General features: G+C 40.7%; 1 protein-coding gene across 1 annotated transcript in view; it reads right to left on the bottom strand.

Annotated features, from left to right (window-relative positions):
* Positions 1-27,454, bottom strand: part of TGFBR3 (transforming growth factor beta receptor 3) — a 108,092-nt gene that overhangs the window by 56,741 nt on the left and 23,897 nt on the right. Inside the window, exon 3 of the mRNA XM_063165730.1 lies at positions 8,256-8,440. Coding sequence (XP_063021800.1) covers positions 8,256-8,440 — 185 coding nt within the window. The remainder of the gene's footprint in view (positions 1-8,255; positions 8,441-27,454) is intronic.

Here is a 27,454-nt window from a genome sequence, read left to right as displayed (position 1 = left end):
AGTCCTATTTGCAATAGAAAGGGGTATGACTTTCACAGTGCAAGAATAATAACAGTAAAAAAACTTGAAGATTTAAGGTGGATATAAGGACAGAACACAAAGGGCAATAAATGTATTATCATAAGTCATACTGAGACAGCTCTGTAACTATCATCTTGGAAGTACAACCAAAGTGTGTACTGATAAATTTTATGTAGATATACACATACTGCCTATGTTAGCTTTGTTACCTGAATTACACAAATTCCAGCTTCCCCTGTGCATACACACATCAATTCAATTTTCACTGAATGTGTTAAGCATTACATGCTTTGAGAACCAGAATTCTCTTTCTTCCTGAAAAAGAAGATTTTTCAAAAACTTCTGTCTGCAGCAAAGAAAGCAGTCTCTGCACACACAATTCTGCTCAGCTTTGCCAACCAAATGTAACTCTCACACAACAATCCCCACTGTGGTCACCTGCAGAGCAAGGGCTGCCCACAGTGACCAGCCCCATGCTTTGGTCAATAAAAAACTGATGCCCGTCAGTGCAAAGCTGGGACCCCTTTGCCCATTCTGTCTGTGACCTGATCGAGATGCTCAGGCTCCCAAAGATTAAGTGAAACCATTTGTGCCATGTGCCCTTCTGCAGATCAGCCAGGCTTCCCAAAACACAGTGCTTTGCTCAGCTTTGCATAAATCAGTAGATGTCAATACCATTCACATGGCATATAATGAATCCTGAGGGGACAGTCTTCTTTTGTGGGAAAATTCCTTGTTGGCTTTAGATCTGTTAAAGTGCAGAGGGTTTGTCCCTATACACCACAAGTACAACATCTCCCCTACTGTTGCTAGTGGCCTATTCTAAAATGGTACCATCACACTGAGTTTTACCTCAATAATTAAGGTAGAAAACTCACGCAGAAATGAAACAAATTTCCAGGTAATTTTCTAGTCCACATTTATTTGTACATATATTGCAGATCTAAGTCTTCCTTCAGTGCATTGCCTGAGCTGCAAATTTTAATTTGCTTTACCTTCTCCCACCCCTGCCCTAAAATATTACTAAATAGCTGTGTAACAGGTGTCCAGTGCCCTGAAGAGAAAAAATGGATGTGGAGGCAGTTAACTATGTCAGAGGATATATGAGTACCTACTAAAAAGCAGCTCCTGTCCCAAAGGAAAAGCTTCTTAAACTGAGAGATAAAAGACATATGACAAGTATCTGCCAGGACTGTTTTCCTTAAATGCATTTGGAGCCTTCTGAACTAATCTACACAGGCTATTTCAGGTAAACACAAGTTTCCACTGCCTGTATTTTAAACAAGTTAGATAGATGCTAGCCACCCAGCAGAAACTACAGAGCTGCACTAATGTATCACTAAAGTAGTTTAGTGTTTGCTACTGTATAAGTACACTGCTTATGTTTCACAGGGAAAATAAGAGACTCTTCTAGAGAAACACAAACTTGAGTGTTATCAAAGTGTTATCAAAAGCAAGATCCACATAAAAACACTCAACCAATTAAAACATTTGTTGTTTTTCCATCTTGCCACAGCATGGTTTCACATTTTCAGCTGATTCAGGAGCATGGCTGTCAGGCATGGCAAGCTCCACACAATTTATGTTGGAAATTTTCCTCTGCACTGGGAGGCTGAAGAAGAATGACTTTATTAATTCCAGCTTTTGGTTCAAACAGACACTCTAGAGAACAACATAAATATGACCCCTCCTGACAAATGTTGCTCCAATATCTCACACATACATGCATGAGCCCAAAGCTAGACTGGAACCTGACCATGGAGTTTGGGATATAGATGGACTGCTGGAAATGTCATCATTTCCTTAATATCTTTTCTCGGAGAAAGCAATTACAGACAAAGCAGTAATTTATAAAGAAGACATGTCAGAGGCTTTGGAGACCATGAAACAAATCACAGTCTATGATCAAAAATCAACACACATCTGCCTGAAAGAACCGTGTGAGCCCACGTGCACAGTGTGCTTACACATCCGAGCCTCAGAGAGACAGGAAGAGCCCATCCAGTAAACAGCAGCAGCCTTCTTGCTCTCTACAGCCCTGCAAGAGCACAGCAGTACCTGCTGCATCTTGCCTCAGCGGAAAACAAGGGTCCAGTTTACAGCTTCCAACACGACATTTTAAGCAGCAGTCAGCAAAACCCAAAACTGTGAGCAGCCAGAAAACTCACACTGACGTTTTTCCTTCTGAAGCTGCTAGCATTCTGTGGTAGGCCCTGGCAGGGCTTCAGCCACCACTCCACACAGCTCCCTCAACTGAGAACAGGGCTCACTTTCTGCACACAGCAAACAGCCCCATTTCTAAAAACAGAAAATAGCAAGGCTTTGCACAGTGCTTTCCAAGTAATGAGATGTCACTGCTGCCTCTTTAAGGCAGACACGTGTCCAGCCACGCTCCTGCAGGACATAAGGCTCTGTACAAACAGACTCCTCTGGCCAACACAGGACTTCCTCTGGCAGTTCTGGTGGGCAGAACATGAAAGGACTGCCAAATCCAGTGACCAGCAAATCCTGAGCTGGCTAAAAACAACATGCAAAGACTGCAGTCCAGACAAACAAGATGGAAAAGCCACATTAAAAAAGGTGGAATTTTATGCAAGCACAGATGCCTCCAAGTGCTAACAGAGAAGAGAAAGAGCATTGTAAAGCCTTTCAAACAACAAGCAAACTCCACTTTCTTAAAAATATGGTAATGCCATGTTCATCCTGAAGGCAAGTTAAGACATTAATGTCATTTTAATGTATCAGCTGCATGGGAGATGCAGCTTTCAGCAGACATGGAGTTACCTGAGACACTAAATGATTATGATTTCTGTGGCACATGCTTCCACTACTTTTAAGGCTTTATAAGGTCTATAATGTACTTTTTCTTCTGATTTAGTCCAGTACTCCAGCTGGGCTCTTGGGCATGGCTGTGCATAAAGGGAGTAAAACAGCAGCCTGTGAAACCATTCTGGTGAGCCAGTGGAGCTACCACAAACTTTGGAAATTACCCAGGATCAAAGATGCATGTGATGAGGAACTCCTGCTTTCCAAGGAACAAATACAGGGTTTTCCTGGAGTACATTTGCCACAGCATCACTCACAGCTTGACTCTGAGACCTCACTGGCACAGAGCACTGGTGGAAGCAGTAATTCATCTGGACTTCCCCATTCTCAACCTTCTTAAGTGGCACCCTTCCCTCACAAAACACCATGCAAAATAATTACAATAAAAAGCAGTAGTCAACCTCAAATTTGACAGAGAGTCTTGCAGGTGGCCAAGCTCCTTTTCCATTGTTATTCTGTATACCCAGGATGACTGATTATGTTGCGTCTGCACAACTTCATGAGCCACACGTCATCAAGGAACAAGAAGTACTGGGTGAAGTGATCAAATTAACCTTGATGGGCTCAGTATAACAGGACATCTGGCCAGCTGAAGAGGCTGAAGGTTCAAAACCCCTGAACATGCATTGAAACATGCAGGTCTGCTGCTAGAGCTAGAGATCCACAACTGCTGCCAAGCTAAGGTGGTCAGAAAGTCAAGAGGCAAGAAAAGAAAAACACTGTTGCTAAGTTCAGAATTTGTCTGTACCTTGGCAGAGGCACAGTGCTTTGTTTTATCTCTCAAAGCTTCTTTTTCTAAAGCAGCAACTACTTTTCTTCAAAGCAAAGGCCTTTGACCTACCAGAAATACTAAATATACCCACGTGCAGCACTGTGTATCTATTCAAACAAATGAATAGGTAACAAAATCCTCACTAACTCCAGCTGTCAAGTAACAAACCTTGAATTCCCTTCCTGCCTGCGGTCAGCACATGACCTCCAGGCTCCCTCTGACCATGACTCTGGTGCTGCAGGTCAGCATGTTTTAAATATGCCCAGAAAGTGGCCCCTTTATCTGAGCTGAATCTCAAGGCTGTTCCTGGATCTCTGGATGCCTGAGCATGAAACAAAACATTTTTCCCTTACATAGCCTTGGGTATAGCTGTTGTAGTATTGAACTTCTGAAAACAGTTAAAACAAACACATTGAGAAATACAGTAAATATGCAGCATATTAGGCAACATGAACTGGGTTTTCACCACCTTCACCTAGATCTTCAAAATTGTAAAAACCAAAAACACTGTGACACAGAAAAATTATCCTGAATTCAGGATCAGCCTATTACAACTAGCCTATTCCAGGAGCTAACATCCATTTTAATATCATGTTTACTCTCAAAGGAAATTTTAAAGTTGTTATTGTTAACTTTTTACCGAGTAGCACTGATTAAACATTGGGAAAAAGGTCCATCAAATTATTACAGCCTCAGTAGCATTATTCGAAATTATAAATATAAAGACAAGTCCTTAATTTTCCTGCCTTCATTTCATAGAACACATGTTAAACATCTGTATCAGGCATAACATCTCAAAGTTTTTTAGGATGAGGATGTCAATGAAAACAATAGTGACTCCATTGCCAGGAACTCCGATTCCATGTATTCATATGTATTCAATCCTAAGTATTCACATGAGATTAACTTTATATGCCCCTCCTCTCTCCTGTTAACTATTTCAATTGTAACTGTGTGCCCGAAGAAGCTCAGGGAAATTCAACCAACAGGCATAAGAAAAAGAATCCTCCATTTATTTAGGATTTGATAATATACTTGAAGAGTGACTTTGATTTAAGAATAATCTTATGCTCTTCTATACACATTTTTCTGGTGCAAATTTCTAGAGTTTCCAAGTTACTCTGCAAACAATAATTCTTTCTCAGAACAAACAGCTCCATGAAGAAGCAACTATCTCTTTTCCAAAAACTGAGAAACTGAAGTAGTGAAGATACCCAAAGCCAAAGAGAAAGTTATTGTAAGAGTTCAGTAGTTCCTGGCATTCAGCTGAGACTCAGATCAGTACAGAAATGCACACACGCACTCACTTCCCCAGGAATATTTGATCAAATAAAACAAACAAAAAAGGCTTGCATTTTTCTTGCCAAGTTCAATATAAACACTTGAGGCTATTACATGCACCCGTATTCTATTTCCTATGATAAAGCATGGCCAAATATGAATTGTGATAAAAGACATTTCTAAGAAATATATGAAAGAGATTGGAACTGTGGGGGTTCTTACTTGAAGAAAGAAGATATTCCCAGTCTCAACACACAAGATTTCATCCCCATGGGATTAATGAATTAAAATACAAACAAATTCCTTGAAGATCATAAATGTGATAACAATATTTCATTATATGAGCTTATATTTACCAGATTTCTGCCATAACACAGAAGTGGTAAACTACTGATTCAGTTTCGCAAAGACTGTTCAGAATACACACTCCTATACATTTCCAGTCTGTCTTTTGTTTTCTTTTTCCCAGTTTATAGGGAAGGACAAGCACTCAAATCTTACAAACCCCTACTGAAAAGCCTGCCTGCATCACCCCTGCCACACACCCTCCCCCTCATCAGCCACCCCTTAAATTTGCAAACGCTTGTTGTCTGTATATTCTACACGAGTGTCAAAGAGAGTTAAATTAATGCATACACATATGTTGCATCTTTATGAGAGCCATGATAACTGCACAAGTATGTTTAATGCATGAACTCTCCAAGGGATTTGCTAGGGGAAGTTTACACTCCTCCCGGCAAGTAAGGAATGTGTAATTTAGCAGCATTCTAGCACAGTGCAGGTTAAAAACAAAACAACCCAACCTCCTCTCCCAAAGCAAGACTTCACTTAAAGATTTTCAGAACTTGCATTCCATATCATTAAACTTCAGCCAACCTCTGAACAAATACATGATTTATTTAAACATGCTTTCGATGTTGCTAAATCTAAGTAATGTGCTGTCAAACAAAACTACTGGTTTTATTCTGGAGTCTACTGGAAATACTACATGACAAACAGATCTCTACCTTTGCTATCAGCATTTGCAGGCAACAGGAAATACCTCAGCTGGTAAATCAAGCTCATGTAACTTAAGGTGATGGGTGCATTCTACTTTTAGACTAAGGGCCACTTGGAGTTGGTTTCTACAATAATGGAAAAGATAACATTTGCTCTGCTTTGTTCTCTGAGCCTGATCCTATAAGTAAAATCTGATCTTTCCAAGTTGTTTACACTCTTTTGCTCAACACTGTTGCCAGCAAACCTTGCTCCAGCTTCCTGCGCATTTTCAGAGCAGCCATCTCCAAGGGCTGTGACTGGAAATTGCTCAGGAAATGGGAGAAAGAGGCCACAGGTTTCAAATGCTGAGATCTATTCAATGCCCTACACTTTAGCACACCCCAAAGCACACAGACAGGACAGCTTAGGGCAAACTGCTTTCTTAGCATAAGCACATCAGATGAGCCTCAAGCAGCCTCTTTCTGCTGGACAGCAAGTATTTTTACTCAAAGCCAAGTGTTTAATTGCAGCACTGTGTAACTCTGAGCAGGCAGCAGGGCACAGCCCTCATCCCCGTGCAGCGTGGCTGGCTCACGCTGTGCGCGCACACGGCCAGGCCGCACAAAGCTCCGCGTCACGGCCCAGAGGGAAATTTGGGCTTATGCAAATGCACTTGAGTCATGCTGCTCTCTCGGGAGGTACAAGCTCCAGCTGCAGCCCATTTCATGCCTGCCTGCCCTGGGCACCCTTTAGTAACCAAGGAGTTACAAGTTCCCTCAGTACCACAGCCTCAGAGTGCAGGCACTCTTCTGCCCACTTTCAATAAAACTTGTGATCACCTTGCGAGATCTGCTCACACCAAATTTGCCTTTGACTTAGCAATGGATTTAAAGTTTCCTGGGAGATGAGAGAAGCACTGAAAAATCTACAGCAGAATCACATCCAGCTATTTATTTCTCATCGGAAACTATGCTCAAAACACCCAAAACAACCAACCCCAAATACCCTCCCCAAGCAAACAACCCACAAAACCCAACAACTTGGGCTTCGTGTCCAAAGAACTGATCGTACCTACACCTTTTTCAGTCTTTCACAGTGTACTTAACAGGCTGATTATCCAGTGCCTGGTATACTAAGAAAGGTTTTAAGAACATCAAAACAAAAAAAAAATTCCCAAAACAAGTTCCCACACCACCACTACCCCCTCCAAATATAAAAATATCTGTTCCTCATTCACAGTCCCACCAAAAAAGCATTAACTTTTCTATTCATCTCATTACAGTAGAAGATCTGACAATTTTGATTAATGGAAGCCAATAAGGTATCTATTGAAAAAACTGTAAGTAATTTTTCTCACGATAAACTAGACATTTAAGACCATATATATACTGAAAATTAACACAACAGCTGAAATTTCATGGATGCATACAATACACATTGAGCTGAAGTCACCACAAACCCAACAAGGCTGATACTGAAGTCAGTGGAAAGACTGATTCTGGCCAAGGGAATCTGCCTTCATTTTAATCACTAAGAAAGACTCCACTTGAAAGTTCTTTCAGCACAGATTTAGACCCTCTTTTCCTGAGTTTCTCCCTGTTAGATCATCATCTTTGTTCTCTCTTTACAAATTCTCTAATTGTGTATCCACACGGTGCTCCCACAGGACACAGTAGTAAGGATTTGTGTGTGTAATACTGTAAGAATATGAACTAAAAGGCTCAGCTGTCATGGCATGCAATGTTTTCTTTGCACTTTGGCACTCTGTTTTGATGTGTTTTGAGAGTAAACAACAGTATGGCACAACCTTACATCAAAAATTTTATTCTATTGTTGCTTTCAGAACAGCTGAAGTTTTTGCCAGTCCCTCCAAGTGCAGCAGACATAAGTAATTAGACTACCATAGTCAGCAACACTTGCTTTCTGTACAGCAGTCCCCTCCTCAGTGAAGCATTAAGGCTGTAAAAGAATCTAAACTTCAGTATTTGTTTATAGTGGTCATGGCAGGGTTCCAAAGGTATTCATGTTAATTTACAACACATTTAGGTAAACGACCTGCTTTTGAAGACAGCCAATTCTGCAAAGGCCTGTGGGAGATCTAAATCTGTTTCTTATTTCCTTTGCTCACCCCCTACCTTTTTTGAGTATACTTTGTGGTTGTGAAAGATAATGAAGAGGGTGGCTAGGTATGGAAGCAGTTTATTCACATGACATGTAAAGTGTAGGTGGACAGTCTCCATGCAAATTGCACATGGTTCTTTGTGGTACTTTGGTGACAATTCAGAAATAACTTTATGCAGCAAATAAACATATAACAATCCCATTTGCAGACATACTTATCACCAGGGATCTGGAGAAAAACTAATTTCCCCTTTACCTCTCTTTCATGATGGCCAAGACCCTCCTTGGGGTTTCTGAGATTGAGGACGTGCACCTCTTGGGGCAGGCTCGTCGTGCCCCGGCTTGCACAGCCAGACAGGACTGTAAAGCTTTCCAACAAGGCATGGACTGGGTGCGAATTGTTAACAGGCGACAAGACACATTCCCTCTGAGGCACAGGACCTGCAGAGAAAGACACAGACACACATCACTGGGAGAAAAAAAAAGCAATGCATTGTTTATACTTGTCAGATAATGATGATCCTTTTGTTCAGAAAATCCACAGGAGCACAAGCAGAGGCTTTGTGCTCATTCTCCACAAAATTAAGACTTTTACTCCCATTGCACTTCTAAGTCGTCCTGAATATGCTAACTCATTGGTTCATTTCTCTCTGACAGTCTAAATTTTCAAGTATGAATTCCAAAACTTAAGGTATTTTTTTCTTTACTAGGGAGAAAAACAAAGAGAGGGGAATAAAGTCTAAAAAAACCCCATTTAACAAAACCAAAAATAAACAAAATAACCAAAAACAACCAACAATCCCAAAAAACCAAACAAAAAAATCTCCCCCCACAACCCCTGACAGCGGTCAGGGGAATTGGTTTGTCTTAGATGTTTATGTCAAACACTTATCTGCAACTGTAAATGCCATCATGTGTATATAACAATGAAAACTTTCTATCTATCAGAAAGGTAATTATGTCAGGAAGGATTTGGGCGAGCTGGATTTGTTGCTTTTGAAGCAGTGCTGATTTATAGTGAACATCATTCAAATACACTGTACAAAACAGCAGGCATCTGTCACATGATAAAATGAAATGTTTGTTTACTGAGTCTATTTTGTGTCTGACAGCAATTATCTGCACTGATAACAGTTATCTAGTCCAAAACAGAGTGTACGCCCTTTCAAATAATCACCACAGCATGATGTAGTGCCATACTCTTATATAGTACGTGAGACCGTGTGATGTGATAGAGCAAGATAGCACAAAAGTAAAGCATACAGAGCAGTTTACATTTAAACTATATCCCAGGAAACTAAATCAAGACAAATATTTATGAAAAGCAGCCCTGCTTTTCCAAAATGGCTCAAGCCCACCCCTGACAGTAACAGATACATGTATGTTTTTGATTCAGAAGGTCGCAGGAGAACATAATTGATTTAACCCCTAATTTGCACCAAAGTCACTCAGATAAGAATTAGATTCACATGAACCAGTCAGTTCAGAGGCTGCCAGGCATAAAAGAGAAATACAGGCAGAAGCATAGGTTTTTTTCCAAATTGAGCACATCTGCAATTGAAGTAAAATGCTTCCTTTGAAGGAAGTTCAAAATAAAGAAAATCCTCAACTGATTAAATGGAACAGCTCTAGCTGATTTTGTCAAGTCTAAAGCCAGCTATTGTCACACTAGAGATCATCTGATGCTGGGGTACACTTATGTTTAATTGTATTAGCACTGACCTACACTTCACTGGTTAAAACCACAGTTCTTTGAAAATACAGCTTGCAGTTGGCCATTTACTTACAAGTCAGAGTCTGTCTTAAACCAGACCATCTAGAAAAAGCAAAGCCCTTGAGCACAGGGAGATTTCTGCAGTGCCTCAGGCCTCAAAGAGGCCGTTCCTGAAACCCACCAGTGCATAGTGCATATCCTATGAGCTCCCACAGAGCAGGAATATTTGTAAAGGAAATGCTCAAGACATAAATTACGCATGCATGTGCTTGGGGTACAGAGGATAAACAAACTTTCTTCTCCTTAAATGAGGAGCTTAGCAGTAGCACTGACCAAGCAGCACTGACTTGAGGTTTTCTGGTTTTTATTTAGCTCCTTTTAAAGAATACACATACAGAATGTGACTGGTCCAAGCAGTGATATGATTCAGTTTAAGAAAAAAAATTAAAAAGTTGCCCTTTGTAGCAGCTGAAGAAATACTGAGGATTTGTAACAATAACAAAACCAGTAGAAAGGCTGCATTTTCCTGACGTACAAGAGCAGATCAGAGAGCCAGCTGCTAAATTAGCCGGGCCGCTGATGTGTAAGTCCTACAGCACATCATGTTACACAACCTGCACAAAACGCTTCTCTAAGCTCCACAAGCATTTCTTGGGCTGGGAAGGAAAGGAGCACTTGTTCATTGAATTGTTTCTTGTCACCCAGAATGGAATTCACGTTTAAGATGTTTCAGTCATAACACACACTCACCCACAAAGAACAAGGCACAGGACTGAACAAAACCAAAAATGGAGTTGCTGACAAAAACGTGCACTTAGCAAAGGTTGAGGAGAAAAAGCAAATACTTTCCTTGTGATTTTCTTGTGAACACCTATCCCCATGCAAGACATGTACCAATCCTCCCCTCCAGCCTTTATCTGGTACTTACTCTGAACAAACTCAATACATTAGATAAAAGACATCTGGATTTTCCCCTCACATCCTACAAGGGGAAGATGATTGTGACTGGTTTGTTCAGGCTGTAACTGCCTCCTCTGCTGGCACCCCAAATGCACATTAAGAAATCCCTCTGTTCTGCTCAACATGCAAGATGGAAACAGTCCCGGAGGGAGCAGAAGTTCACATCCTGGATATCTGTGTGCAGCTGAGCTTATCTGCACAGGGACTGGCAGCATGAGGCATGCCTGCTCTGCCTGCACTCCACCCTGGCTGGACAGGGGCCAGATCTCCAGCAGAAATTCCCTCACCTCGCTGGCAGCGAGCCCACCTGCTGTGTCACTCCTGAGCAGGGCTTACTGGGACAGGGCCACTCTGAGCAGCACAGCTCAGAGCATCTGCCTGCACACCCTGGCAGCCTGGGGCACGTCCCCTCTGTCACATCTGTTTGGAGGGCAGGGGTGCACAAGGCTGCTCTAAGCCACTCAAGTCCAAGAAACCAATGTTTTGGGGGAATTACTGCATTTGATAGAACTGCTTTCAGACCAGACCAGCCTTGTAAGAGAAAGGGATATAGCCCTGGAATCTGAACCAATGACTGGACTACCTGGAGGATGCTCCACTGCAATCAGACCACACATGCTGTGAGACTGCCCACGTGCAAGGCATGCTGTGGGGGTAAATAACTGAGAGGTTGCTCCAGCTGTCTAATAAGCCTTTGGTGCCTTCTCTGCTGAGAATTTAAGTGCGCACACACAGCCATCCTTGGGTTTTGTTTAACTTTGGAGCATGTAACCACTTAATCTTGTTAGTGAATCCTGGCTCCTACCCCAACCAAATTTTAGTTGCTTAATGCCTTTAGAGGATGGAAAGCAGGTTAGGCAGTTTTATTTCTAAGAACCAATTACTAGGTATATGTTTTCCAATAAAATACTTATTTCAAATGTTTAGTGAATTCAGAATTCTAGAGAATTGTTGAGTATGGAATTATTTTTCACTTCCAATTAATATTTTAAAGGAAATCAGTGCAGACCCAACCTTGTTTGATAGTGTGTAGCTGTGTCCATCTGGAACATATTCAATCCAATTTCAACATTCTTGTTTCCCATATCTACATGCTACTAATGAGTAACATGTGTTCTGCCATAAGAAGGTAGCAGAAATGAGAGTAAGACTAAGGGGGATAACACAACAACCCAAGACCAACTCATAACTGTGATTGATTTTACTCAAATAGTAAAGGGTAACGTAGTTTCTGTTGTATTTCCATGGTGATTTCTGCAGTGCTGTCAGCTGAAAAGCATGAGCAGCTCCTGCAAATGGCGTGAATCTGTGCTGGGGGCTCCACAGCACATTAGCATGGTTCCCATATGCCATAGCAGAGGGTACAAGCCACACCAAGGGGATAGAACACTCCTCAGAAGAAGGACAGCTTTATTGTAATTGATTTTTGAATGAGAGAACGACAATAATCTAGTCATTATGTATAAACCCAGAATTCATCACTTTATGCTGAAAGGCACATTAATATGTGGAGGAGGCTAACTCAAGTAGAGATTTCAGTGTGCCCAAATGACAGACTTCCACAAAAGAGAAGGTTAATTTTAAGGATATTCTCTTAAATCTTTCAGTGACAACGATGGCAGGAACAAACCTACGTTTGAATGACAACAGAGAGGGGAAATCATTTGAATCTTGAACTAAAAAGCTTCACAGAGCACTTGAGCAAGACTCAGGAATAACTTCTTCCCTTGATATTCATCACTCATTTCTAAAGTTAAAAGTGCATGGGCAAAGGACCACTGTTCAACATGGAGCATTTGTTACCACCTACAACCTTCTTCTCATAAAGGGTTTCTCACTGAGGGAAGTATTTATACCAAAAAATATACACAAGAGTTGAGGCAAATAAGAATTTACAGAGGGAAGTGACAACTATCACTACCAGAGAAAACGTTAGTCACTACTACTTATTCAGTGTGGGTGGCTGTCTAACAGTAAATACTAAATTCCTTCCTGCATACCCCTTCACAGAAGACCACCTGGAAAGCCAAATTCCTAGTAATTTCAATATAGAGGATAATGGTCAACCTCCACTATTAATACGAAAAGCAGCTTTTATTAATGATAACCATGAAAAAACCAGTTTCTCACTCACAAGCAAGCACTTGAACAAGACATCAATGCTCAGGACCAGTTCATCCTGGCAAGGAGCCCTGAGAGACGTAAAAGAGAAGATCGGGTGGTAGGAAATATTACACAGCTTTGTGTCGAGAGACAAGGGCGTAGAGGAAAGCTCAGTGTTTCTGCTCACGAATAGGAGAGGCTCCTCCACAATGATCAGCAACCACAAGGAGCTGGGTTGTCCAAGACCACTCCTGGATTCCATCATCTTCCCCTCTGAGTAAGTGGGATTGCCGTAAGGAAGATGCAGGGTACAGAATATCAGACTTTCATACTGGCCAGGAGGAAGACTAAAGAAGATAACTGTCTAAAGCATTTTATATCTGTATAAATCTACACATTTCCCTTCAGATCCTTAATTTTCAGGGACATCACATCTAGTGCATATTTTTCACAGTGAAGCCACTTTTGACTGAATTGCCATTGGAGCAAGGGTGAGAGGTTTAAAATTGCAGGGAGAAGATTCACAAACATGGACTAATTTTGGCTATTTTGAAAAAACAAACCAATCCAAGCAACCACAACCCCCAAGATACCAGACTCCACAGGTATCTATTTGAATTCAATGAGCTATAAAACTTCTACTGAGAAAAAGTATATCCTGAAGAAATATCCAGTACAGGTGGCAAGATTTGGTTGTAGGAGTTAAAACATACAAGTTGTACTAACTAAAAACATGTGCTTTTGCAGAAACTCAGCAGAGGTTGCCTATTCCAGTGCATTGAGCTCACTAACCTCCAGCAACTCCACAACACCGTCCCTGCACCCTTCCCCTTTCTTCAGCAACAAAAAAAAATTCTCTTGAATTATGGATTAACCTACATTCTTCACCTTGACACTGACATCTGGTGCTAATGCTACGTGCAATTAGACCCCTGCTCCATGTGCTGTCTATCCCCAACCATTATCCTCCAATTTATTCCTATTTCACTATTATCAACTCTGCCCAGACTTATTCCATGTGTGGACCAAACTATTCAGACATTTCAACACATTAGATTACACTTAATCTCCCATGTCTTTTGATCCTCTATTTTCTGCAGTTTCTCTAAACATTTCTGTTATACATAGTAAAGTCTATCTAACATCATCAGCTGCCCACTGGGAATCATTGAGATGACACATCCCATACCTTTTTAGGTTGCTGTTTTGCTTGGTACAAACTCCTGATGCTGGCTTCTCCTTCTAAGCAAAATAATTTTTTATGCCTCTCTGGTGGATGTGTTGTAAAACATCCACTCCCATGGCTCCCAGCCACTGGTAGAAGCACAATGTTTATCTCTGTTTAGCAGAGATGATCTAATTTTGAGTGTTACCTGCATGGACCTCACAGCTTTTTTCCATGTAGAAAAACATTCAAATTACATTTTTAAATCAGAAATTCCTTCTTTCACTTTTTTGAAAAATAAGCTTATATTGATCTTTTGTCCTCATCAGGACATAACACTGATCCAAGTTTAATTGGAGAGGTTAACTCTCAAATAAAACTCAATCGCTGTAGTAATGTGCTGCTACTTAAAAAATATGAATTACACCTAAACTATCCATTTAATGAAAAATTACAAATTATAAAGTCATACTCCTTTGTTATACAGCAAAACTCTATTTCAATACCCAAGCAAGCAAGGCCAAGATAGGCAATGTCAATCAGTTCAGCATCTTGTTTAACAAAAGAAACTCTAGGTGTCTTGTTTATACAGATATTAAGCTAACTAAACAGAAAAGGCAATGAATGAAAAACCTGTTTGGTTTAACATCCGCTGAGCACAGTCTCAAGACATTGCTACCCATGAGGCATAATCTTAGAAAACAAACATCTGCACCTGGAAAACAAAGACGTCTTTCAAAAGCAGATGTACTCTACCACAGAGCTACATTTCATGTAACCTCTGCTGTACTTGGTTCTGACCAAAAGTACTGTCAGAGCCCTACCTTCTCTTGAGGTTTGCAGCAAAACACTGCTTACAGGAACTCTTCCTAGTATTTTTCCATGCCTGAATGTGCAAACTCATCCACATATGCTCTTACTCTCTCTTCCCATTCCTTCTCCCAAGCCAATATTTGGAAAACATTTCCACTAACATAAGAGCGTCTTTTTAAAACTCATAAACAGAACAGCATGTATGCATTGACTCTCATTTAAACACATCCAGAAAGCACAATTTTTGGTTTCCATGTCAAAGAACTGAAAACAAAGTGGTTCACCAATGTTTCAAAAAGGATTGTTGAGTTTTTCCCTTTGTTACCCTCAAGTAGTAGAGAAAAAACCCAAGTTTCAAGAAATTAGTCTAAAAATCAAATGCAGATTATTCTCTTGCACCAATCTTCTGTCCCATGAAGCACCCATACTTTTTTAAACTGGTCAATGTTAGACTGAGGGCTTCCCTGCATCCCAGGCATGGCTGTATTTCAGAAATGCCCGACTCAAATCACAAACTTTTAACAAGACTGTAAAAGATACAAAAATTATTTCAGATAACAAGCAATACCTAAAAATGCAAAGAAACATTGTGCCTTAACAGCCTTAACAGAAGAAGCACATTTAGCATTCAATTTTCATCACTGTTAATGGATAAAGCTGTCTTCAGCAAAGTGATATTACAAAGAAGAAGAAATGAACAGACACAAACTATTTCTAACATTCCTGGTTCATTATTCCCTAAAACATTTAAACTTCGTGTTATAAAAGTCTATTTTCCCTAGAGGTAGCCCATAAATCGTCTCAGATTCGCCTCTCTTGACCACAGAAAGATAGGAAATTGCATGGAAACAATGAATGGAAGTGCACTTTTTATCAGAAAACAACAGGAAGCATTCTGCTTGGTTTACATGAGAGCTCTGTATTGAGGCCCAAAGGGGGGAAAAAACTGTATAAAAATTTAATGCCTGCTTAGAGCAAAAAACTCTAAATCAGGTTTCAAAAACATTTTATTTTTAATAAATCAGTATTGGAACTTGTCAAACCACCCTACCCACACTATTGCTTTTACTGTATTCCTAAAATTGGGTAAATTAAAGATGACAGAGAAGAAAATCACAGATTTCATAAAATCAGTTTCAGGAGGCAAAGAGAGAGAACCATACTTACTTTCATGACCAGCCATACAAGAATCCATCAAAGAGCATGCACAAAAACACTCATGTAAACTTCAGCAATCTGTGTTTATCTAAGGAAACAAGTCTTCTGAGTCCCTCACAGCAAAATGTTATCTACTTAAATTGCAAATATATACTTCAGTTCTTTGCATACTCATGGGTGTGCTTCCAAGTTCTGATACTAGTTCTAATGATTTTCAAACCAATACAACAAGTGTTGGATTCCCATCTCAGGCAGTATCAATAGTATAGATGAAGGTACCAAAATATACAGTAATAGTAGGACTATAAAATGCATACAGTAGACTGGGGGGCAGGGGTAAGATTTCTGGCATAGATGGATTTTGTTAGGTTTTTTTTCAGCTTTTCTTAATCATAATGATTAAAAATATCCCAAGGCAATTTTTCAGAATTGCAAGTAGCTGCCATATGCTTGATCCTTACTGACTTTCCTTGGGAACTCCATACGCAGCCATGTTTTGCTCAAAAACACAGTGTCCAAGTGGCACTACTATACAATGAAGAGTTTATCTTATCTGGTGACTAATGAAAGCAACCTCAACGAGATCAGGAGAGATTTAGAGGTGTCTTGTGTTTGCTGGTTATGGGGCATCCCAACCACAGAGCTGAGAGCAACTCCTGCAATTGTGAAAATTTTCCAATTCCTTTTACTGAATCTATTAAAACACTTCACAAGCATTCCTAAACAATTACACTATCACACAATTCTACAAATCGTTAACAGATTTTCCTTTAATTCATAACATTAGTATTATTTTTGATAGGCTATCCAAGCTTCAAAGTAAAAGCATATCCAAAGTTTTCCTTTTATTTAATTTCTTTTATCTGGCCCAAGCTTCTTCCTTTTCTTCACACAGACACACTGAATTTACAGGAGTTCTGGTTGTACCCCTTTTTTACCACTTCTACGAGCTCCTTTCCTTCTCAGTAGTTGGTATTCTATCCAATTCAAGCCCTGTTATTCCATTTAACCATTCCTACCTAGTCCCCTAAGCTTCATCAACACTTGGCATTCACTACACCTGCATACACAGGGCTCTTCTTTCAATAGGATGTCTTCCTTTTATCTGTCAATTCAATTATCAGCAAATCAGATTTTGGTCTCTTCAGAGAGAAAACAATAAATTCTGGATGCTGGTGCATATGGATGCATGCACATCTGGAGAGTTAAGAGAGAAGTGATTTCCTTTCAAAAATATCTTTTTGACAGCCACAGAAATGCAGAGTACCAGATGGTACAGCTGTCAGCACAACAGCAACTTCCTGCAATCATCTTCTGCTTTAACTTTGCCACTGGGCCCAGGGCTGCATGGGAGCCTTGCCATTTGTGACTAGCCCACCAGAAGACCAGGCTAGCAGTCACGGTCTCTAATCCTTGGTCACTGAAGCTTGTGGATTCTGCTTCCAACACCAGGCCCTTGGTGAAAAGCAGCTGGAGAGAGCTTTTTGGTCTGGGGTTTGGTTTTCCCTCCCCTCAGTTCTGCCTGTCAGAAACTGACATATAGGTGCTTCACTCAAGCATGAAACTTTATAAGCCTTCCCTTTGCTAATCTCAGTTTGCACGTCAGAAGCATCAGTCCATACTAAAAAAGGGAACATCTGCTCAGTGCTGTGTGTCAGAGGATCTGATAAACACCGCTGCTGGACGCAGTGCTGGAACGAGAGCAGCGCCACTGGAACACGTGATCCGCAGGCTGCCAGCCACGCCAGACCAGGCTGGGGCTGCTTTTCCAGCTCCTCAGCTGCAAAGGGATTGAAAATCCTCATCAGTGGACAGGACCCTTCATAAAATAAAGAAACCTGGCTTTGCTACTCAGGCTTTCAGCTGCAAGCAGTTGGCCACCACTTGCTTCAGTCCCATCAAATGCAGTGGGGATCTCAGAAGCAGCAAAAGCCACAAGGAAAGAGAACAACTTGGGAAAGATGGCTCCATAACTGAAAGCAAACCAGTTTTTTCCTAATCACAAATAACAAGATTAGAAGTTCAATTGAAGGCTGAATTCCTGTAACTGACCCTTTAAGGATGAGTTCATTATCACTATATGTCTCACTGAACAAACCTTGAAAACTGATCCTAATCAAGTGCTCAAGCAAGACAAAACTTTCCTCCACAAAACACTTAAAAGCTTCAGTCTTGTCTTGAAAAATACAAAAAGAGATGCTTAAAAAAAAATCAATAAAGAAAAAGGCAAAAACTACTGTACCGTTCCACAATCCCCACTCCGTTAGCCAAATGCTTCTTGCCCTTGGCAGCAGAATCGGTAGGGAAATCAATCCTGGAATATGCCCTGCTACAGGTTCTCTTTTCAGACTTCTGAATATTTATTATCTAGTTTGGTTTTAACTAGGAAAGACTCTGTGCTCAATATTTTTCAAGGTTCTAAAGAAGACTAGGAAACACCATGTTGGCCCCATGCTGTTGAGGAAGGCCTCAAGCCAAGGCAGGTGTGGGCACTGTGACTTCATGCCTGGATATTGTTTGAAGCTTGCTCAGGAGCACCAGCCCAGCTGCAGGACAGGCCCCAGGCCCTGGTGGCTGCTTGGCAGGTGACAAATGCTGTGCCTGGCACCCAGGGCACAGCTCTCAGCTTCACAGAGACAGGGGGCCACATCATCTGGGTGGAGATGGACCCAAGTGAGCAAGTCTGTGGGATGGCAGGTTTGACAGAGCTATACATACACAGTTATTGCTACAGGTAATGAAAAACCAGTAAAACCTAGCACTGCAGGTTTATGAGACAGGATGAATCATCCAGCATCTAACCACAACCAAACCCAGGGCGCCTCAGTCTCTCCACTTTTCTTCTTCCCACCAACACTTTCCAGCTATCTTATGCCTCTTTTGATGCTGATCAAACCTGTCTTCCACAGGAGCTGATTCAACTCACTAACATGACAGGAAAGTAACCCAGCAATAAAGAGACTAAGCAGGTTTTTGTTGGCCTTTGGTGGCTTTGAGAGCAGGAAGGAAGGTCTGGGGAGTACCTAGGCTGGCTGTCACCACAGCCACTGGAATAAACCTGCACCCCTGTCCCTACTGTGGGCAGCAGGGAGCCTTCAGACTTGATTGTGCTTGTGAAACCTCACTGACTGAACGTGAAAAGACCTTCCTAGAAAGAGATAATACTGTTGATTTTGGAAAATGTGCTGACTATAAGCACAATAGTGACACAAACTACCACTTTCAAAAGCTTCTCATGCATTTTCACTTTGAATAAATATTTCCATGGTGGAGAACACAAATAGTCACAGCTTAACAACTGCTCTGATTATCAAGAACATTTCATGCAATACCTCACTGCACTCTATGTATGTACATATTTTTATGTGTAAGTATTTATGTATACTCATACATGTTCTCCATAGCTACCTCATGTAAATGCTGACAAAATACTCAGAGGAAGTGAGATCAATCAAACTTCAGTCATATAAAGGTATTTGTTTCACTTTTGAAGAGCATGTAAGAGACTGGCTTTTACTAACATAAAAGCCTTTCCTGAAGGAATTCCATTTAATTTCCTCAACACTACTAATCTCACCATTTACAATGACAGGACATAGCAGTCCTGACACATGGTCTCTTAAAATTGCTTCCCTAATCAGTGTTCGTGTAAGCCCACTCTTAACACCTCATATGAAATGCAAAACTGGAACTACTCCCTTTGTAAGGGGTAACCACATTGCACTTCTGCACTCCCCTTGCCTTCTCATCTCTACTTCCTGTACTGAACTCCTGGAAACTGCATTTACAGCTGCACTGCAAAGATCACCAGAGATGTTCCAGTATTAGACCTGATGTGGGAGAAGTCTGAACTGGTTTAATAATTTATTAAGTGCATACAATGTCACTTCAATTCATTTACATATTTAGGACCTCCAATCATAAACAGATAAATCTATGGGTTTTAACCATAAAAAGGCTTAATAAATAAATTAAAATAAACATTTTCTCATCGGTTTTGTCCACAGGTTAGTTTGCTGGGCAAAATATCTGTCCATATCAAGTGCATGTTTTTGCTCATCTTTTGCTGCTAATTCTATAAAACTGTCAATATTCAGACAAGCAAATAAAGAGATCTTCTCTTCAAATCAACCACTTTTGGCTTATAGCTGTGAAAAGCAGAAACCATCTTTGTTTTTTCATCCCCAAACTGGAAGAAATTGATCTTTGCTCTCTCAATAAGGCTGACTCAACAGGATGAGTGGAATACAAGCACAGAGATGAAGTGGCCTCAGAAAACCCTATTTTGAACATCTACACAAAAAGACTGAAAAAATACCTGAATTTTAACAAGCTCAGTGCTTACACCACATTCTAAACAAAACCTGTTTTCAAAGTGTTATGTTACATCTTAAACTCAGCTGTTACTCTAATACTGACACGTGAAAAACAACTAACCCACCTTCCACTGGACCACAGGCCATTACACCACAGCTCAGGGTTGCCATCATCACAGCAAAGTTATCCCAAAGTAAGATTACTTAAACCAGAAATTCCAGGTGCATAAACCTAGACAAATATTTTTCAAGGTATTTTCAAGAAGTTAAGGATCTGAGACTTTTGAAATGCTTGGCCCCAGTTTCTTAAAAACAAAACTATCATTTAAAGTGCAACTTAGCACTTAAGACAAATGGTTTGCACTAACATGGCTTCATTGCTACATTTTCCCCTTTTATAACCTGTTAACATTATTACCACTAATTTATAGGGCAAAAGAAATACAGCAGCTGAAAAAATGAGCTTGTCCTTTGGCAAATAATTTGGTGGCTTTTAAATGAGACTTCAAATTAACCCTTTTTAGCTAAAACAGCAGGTTCTCTTTGAATGTTTTACATGAAAAGCACCACTTAAAGTATATTCACATCTTCCTTAAAAAAAAAATAAAGGAATATTGCAAAACACACTTAATGGAGGAGAAACTGATGGTGGGAGTATGTAATCAAACAGCACCTGGCCAGAATGCCACAGTACAGCATATGCTCCATGCCCTGCCTGATCTTCCACCCCTCTGAAGCCAGCACTCCAGCCCTGAAACAGAGAGTAACACCCATACATGGGAAACAACAGTGTCACAGACTTAAATGGAATTTAAATCTCAGAATTATATAAGGAAAATTGGGACTGGAAAGATTATTTTGTATCAATTGCCAGGAAAATGGATGCAAGCTCCCTCCTCTTGGAATCACAGCTCGATAGAATGGTTTAGGGTGGAAAGGACCTTAAAGATCATCTAGTTCCAACACCCCTGCCATGGGCAGACACATCTCCCACTGCTCCAGATTGCTCAAAGCCCCATCCAACCAGGCCTTGAAACCTGCCAGGGAGAGGGCATCCACAACTTCCCTGGGCAACCTGTTCCAGTATCTCACCACCCTCACACTAAAGAATGTCCTCCATATATCCAACCTAAACTTCTCCTCTTTCAGTTTGAACCCCTTACACCTTGTTCTGTCACTATACTTCCTGAATGAAGAGTCCCTCCTCTGCCTTTCTTGTAGACCCCCTTCAGATACTCTCAGGCCTCCATGCAACCTTCCCTTCTCCAGGCGAACAGCTCCAGTTTTTCTCAGCTTTTCTTCCAGAGGGAAGGTGTCCCAGTCCCCTTATGAACTATGTGCCCTCCTCTGGACTCTCTGACATCTCCAGCCAGTCAGTGCCCCTCTGGGTGGCATTGACTCCCTCCAGTGTGCCAGCTCAGTGCCATCAGGGAAGTGGCTGAGGGTGCTCTTTCCAGGCACTGCATCCTACCAGTCCTTCCCCAGCTGAAGGCAGCCAAAGGCATTTACAAGTAAGGAGGAAGTCCTTATGCCTCCTCCTTCCTGCCATCCCCCACGTACCTGTGATAACCATGAACACATACAAAACAGACTGGATATCAGAAATTACATTATTTCCTTCCTTCTCTTCACAGCCTTTGCCTTCTACTCTTTCTTTTCACAGTTTCCCATTTCTTTTCTCAGTCAAACCTCATCTTCCTTCCTTCAGTCTCTACAGGAAAAGTGACCACAAACTCACTGGTTCACAGCACTATCTTGAATATGCATCAGGGTGTACAAGAGCACTTTTACTAGTCTTTGTTTCCTGTCTTTTTTTATTAGAACCTCTCTGGGGTTGCATCGCTTGGGCCTTTGCAATCTGTTCTGCTTGACTCACCAAGCATCCAAGCTTGACTGTTCCTGTCTGTATAAACACTGTGTGTTACCAGGTCATCACAGCAGAAGTCCATGTTGCAGGAAGATAAAACACATCATGCTTGTAAATACACAAGTGTTATAAGCTTGATCATATACTAGCCAGTGTGCAAACACAGTGACACCCAGCCCTGTGAACCTTGTATGGAGACAGCTATACGTGCATGAAAAAAAGAAGTATATGCACCAAAAAGTTTGAGTGTTGGTCTCAAAAGCATGAAAGAGCATTATCACCAGAAAACTACGCAGATTTTTAAGTGACAGTTTGTTGTTTTGGTTTTTTTTTTTTTTAAATCTTGCTTTAATTAAATACTACCTGTGTTTGTGGTGAGCTTTTCAGTAAAAAGTTACTTTCCTGGTAGGCATCCTGTAACCTTCAAATCAAGAAACTTTTGTCTTTTAGGGGTTATTCTTTCAACCTAAAATTGAATATCAGGCCCCTTGTGCCTAGGTGCAACAGCATTCCAGAAGAAACCTATAAGCAGTAATGCAACATTAAAGAACAGGGTTTTTATGTTAGACACTATTTGCAAGTTAAAATGCTTTTTATACTTACCCAGTTTTTAATTAAAAGATAATTTGGGGGTTATGTGAGCATTTCAATATTTCCTACTCATTTCTAAACTGGGAGGTTCTCTGGGAATTCTTTTTAAACCTTGGGTTTGGGTAGTCTGCTCTATTAAAATAAAGAAAGTCTAAAGAGCATTACCCATACAAAGAGCTGAAGGTCACTATCCAACTGTGCTCATTATCTCATTATGTGGTCTAATTCAGCAATGTGTTTTCTTCCCGGATGTGATAATTAGCTTTGTGTTTCTTTGTTTCTAACAAAAACGCAGAGATACTGGAATCTTTTAAGGAAACAGTGAATCATTTTGGAAGGCTCTGTGCAATAAGAGTCAAAGTTACAACCTTTCCTACTTCTTATAATTTCATGGCCTCCACTTCCCAAAGCAATCTACTCTTGGACCCCTGCTTTTAGGAAAACAGCTTTTAGGAAAACAGCTCCTAAAAAAGCATAAGTAGCAATAAACTGAAATTTTCTGGTGAGAAACATCTCAATATACACAGTCAGAAAATGAAAATTCATTCTAAATAAGCTACAAAATCCACAGAGAGCCTAGGTGTTTCCCTTCCCATAGAGGATTGAAATCATAGTAATTTACTCACAGCTTAATCAAGTTAGGGCCAGTATGTACACTGTAACACAGCCAAGTCCTGAAATCATTACCTTAAACCCAGCACACATGCTGAAGACTTTAGCAGCACACACTGCCTTCAACTCCCATTGAAATCTGTAGATTCTTGCAGGGATGTTGGGGTTTTATTATCTCACAGGGTCAAGCTCTTAGTCCTTAATCAGGCAAGAATCCAGATGAGGTCCATGGGAGATTTGCCAGAGAAAGGACTAAATGGAGAGTGAGAAAGAATGACTCTAAACAAGTTGGGAGCAGATCTTTATACAGAGCAGAGCTTGCATATTGTGTGCCTGATTCATAGGCAGTAATTTAGCTCACACAGATGGCAGCCACATGTGAAAAGATTTGGCCGTATATATCCTCTACTTGCACCTCATCCTCACCAAAAAGAAAAAGGCCATCAGCAGACAGGCATTAGTTCCATTATTTAAAATGTAAATTTTGACAGAGTAAGTCCAGTAACAAGATTTTCAAAACTGTTGAAGTAACATAAACGGATATATATTTAATTGTAAAATAAAACACTAACTAGTATCCCTGAGGTATCCCTTTTCTCCCCACCAGAAATAAAACAAACCCCACACCAAACCAAAATCATTCTCATTAAAAAGTAAAACTGCTCACTTAGGAAAGATCTCTCAAAAGGCCATCTGCAACATCAGAGCTCTGAAATGAATCACTCACTAATGCATCTCTTTCCGTTCCCCCTGAGGTAAAGTTATGTTTAAGGAGTTTCTTACTAAATGCCACCACTCACTCATCTCCTGGCTATCTGGGCAACAACTGACACTTCACTCACTACAGCCTTTCCTCCCTGCCAGAACACCAAACAATTTTCTTCTCCTTGGCTTCCTTTTGCTCATTTCTTCCCTTATTAATAAATACATGCCCATTGTGTTATCCTACAGGATTTCTCCCCATATAGTTCTACAAGAGCAACTGAAGAAACACAGGGATGTAGTTCTACAAGAGTTAACCAATTTCACATTTCCTTAATGCACTGCCCAGCTGCTTGTTAGCTGTAAGCAGAAGGAGCACGCACATTGGCAGTTAGCTGCTAAATGCATTTTCAAAACTAATAAGAAGCTGAAAACAATTCAAGCTCTGGACATGAGTACAGCGTATTCTCCCAGGCGAGCAACAGATATAAAAGGAGAACTGAGATGGCCTCCATATGAAAACACAATGGCTCTTCTCCTCAAATAATCTTTTACTGACTTTTTTTTTTTTTTTTAAGGGAAGCTGGGGAAAGGATTTTTAACAGGAAATAAGTCATTTGTGCCCAATGCCAACACAGCCTTTATAAGACACGCATCGTAGTATCATTGCTGCAGAGAAAAAAGTCTCAGAGAGCCTCAAAGCCGATTCAGGTTTCACAAAAATATAAAACGTTCACACGCACATCTGAAGTACTTCCTTTTCAGAGACCCCACAGGTGTAGAAATCCATCTCTCTGTATGGCAAAGGTTCAACTCCCATTTAAGGGCTTACACATGAGCATGAGCCTCCTTGACACCACAGGGAACACATGGGGGGCCCGAGAGCTGGCAATGGAGTGCAATTCCTTGTCTTCTCCAGGACAGGAAAATGCCTGCTGCTCCTTCTTCAACAAGCAAACAACAAGGCTTCAGGGAAAAAAATGCAGGTACATTCTGTAAAAGCTAACCAGAAAACACTAACTAAATGTAAAAGTGCAAGACCACAGAAGCTTTCTTAGCCCCTAACATAACTGTAAGCAGAGACCTCAATGAGTAGGATGGTTTTTTGCTTCCTACAAAAAGAACAACCAACACCCCAGCCCTACATATAGGGTAAGCAGTGAGAAACCTTTCAGTGAGCCTTTCAAAGTGAGTCAGCAACACTTAGCACTATTTGTTTTCAAGTACAATCAGTAAAGGATAGTGTTACTCAGAAAACAATCACAATATACTGGAATTTACTAGATGCAAAATAACTTTGCAGTGCAGTCAGCAGTCTAAGGGGCCTCATGCAGGATTTGCAAGCTTTCAAACAGTCCCTCAGAAAGGTGAGGGAATGAGTAATCTCTCTTCCTGCTAAACATTCAAAGTACACATAAAAGATATCATTGAGTCAGCACTTGGTGGTGGCAATTCATCTGGTTTGCTGCAATTTTTGACAGCCTGAAAGTAGCCATTGCTATGCATCTTACATGCCTTTTTTTTAATTACTACTATTATTTTTTTAGAAGAAAATACCATGTAAGCAACCCATTTCAGCATATTTTAACTAGGAGGTAATATCAGGTTTTGATTTTGGAAAAAAAAAAGAGCTAGGGACTGAAAAAACTTAGATGTCCAACAAGATACAAACAAAAAACCGAGCAGACAAACTAATGCAGGGCCCAGTTAAACTATATGGTTGGGTAGATTTTAACAAGGTCAAATGGTTCAGGCTTTCACTTGCTTACATTGTAGCATAACACACTGACTGTGAAGAGTTCCAGCTCAAGAGTCCAGAGGAGGACTGTTGCCTCTCATTTACTGAACAGTCTTCATAGGAGAAGCATAGAAGTTTCAATATTGCATTGTGCAGCAGCACATTTCCTTTTTGTAAGGTATTGCATATCACTGTGGGAAACTAGCTGGCAAACCCTTGTTATGGGTAGAGTTACATAAGTTACATGAACAAAAAAAGTGCTTCTGTCAGCTTTTTCATGTACTTTTGGGTAAGGATGTACAGCTGTGCCAGTAAACCAAATGGTTTTGTTGCTTTATATTCCAATTCTGACAGGCTGTTTTACATTGTGGTTGTGTCCGACTGTGCCACCAGGTGAGGCACAGATCAAGTTACTTAAAATACTTGAACAATACTTCAATGCTCTTCTTCTATAAGAGGAAACTCATTTTTGACCTAATACAAACATAATCTGCTGCAAAAAATGGAGGCTCCACTACCCCACCACACACTTCCAAGGGTCCCTTATTTGCTCTAGCAATCATGATGGTTCAGAGAAAACCAGCCACTTCTAGGACGTAAAAGCTCTCATGTAAGCACACAGGAGCCCAGTTGAAACTTGTTCTTCCCATCAGTGAACCAGTAGTTTAAATTCATTGAATGGAATGGAAGTTAACAGCCATGCTTTCACTAATACCTCATGAGATGTGTGGTAATTTAGTGGCCATCCAACGCAGAAGCAGCTTAACCTCACACTGCAAGGCAAGTCACTTGGTGAGTGTATCCTGCTTTAGAAAAGCTGCCACCCCCTACTGAGCACCTGAAGCACGGTATCAGCCTTTTCTAATTGCACACAGACAGCTGGGTAACCAACAGCCCCACTCCCTCCCCGAGCACAGCACAGGCCTGACTCGGGACCAGAGAGAGCCCGGGCAGAGCAGTTCCACAGTCCCACCACTCACAGCCCTAGCACCAGTGCCACAAGGCTGGCTGGAAAAGAACCAAGTTCTTGTTGAGGACAAACAACCTTTTCTCTGGATAAAAAGGCTACAATAACAACTTGAATATATTCAGAAATATAGCACAGAAGTGTACTCTCATCTACTGTTTTTTACTTGTGCTTACTATTAACCATTAGCAGTTTAGTTAACCCCTTTGGACAGTTCACTGCAGCTTTCATTCACTGTAAATGCAGAGAGACCCCCTATGTCACCCACTGCACACTGTTCAGCCATTGTATGAAAAAATATGTTTATCTTGAAAGCTTCCAATGCAACTCCACTGTTGTATTTGAATGTTCTTTGAGATCATCCAGGATATTACAAAGATCCTTGTTTACAAAGTCTCTTCCAGCTGTTCTACGTGTATATTAGGAACATTGCAAAGGCATCAAACACTCATTAGGGATGAGATCATCCTAGCAAAAAAAAACATACTAATGCACATCTTGGATACAAACAATTACAGTGAGATATTGAACATGGGAGGAAGAACACAGCCCCAAGTAAAGAGGGGAGCAGAGAGCATCACACTCATTGCAGGGTCCCACCAAAAGTGAGCAATAGCATGATTTCCCTTTGCTGGCACAACAGCCCTTGCACAGCAGGTTCTCAGTAAATCTCTCTCCAACTCCACCAGACAGGACTTAGTTAACAAAATAGCACAGAGGATCTAACAAGAAGCTTTGAAGAAAAAGCA

Source organism: Melospiza melodia, chromosome 11 (genome assembly GCF_035770615.1).
Source record: "Melospiza melodia melodia isolate bMelMel2 chromosome 11, bMelMel2.pri, whole genome shotgun sequence".
Lineage (NCBI taxonomy): Eukaryota > Metazoa > Chordata > Aves > Passeriformes > Passerellidae > Melospiza > Melospiza melodia.
Note: the sequence above shows the minus strand (reverse complement) of the source record. Positions and strands in the feature narration are given on the sequence as shown.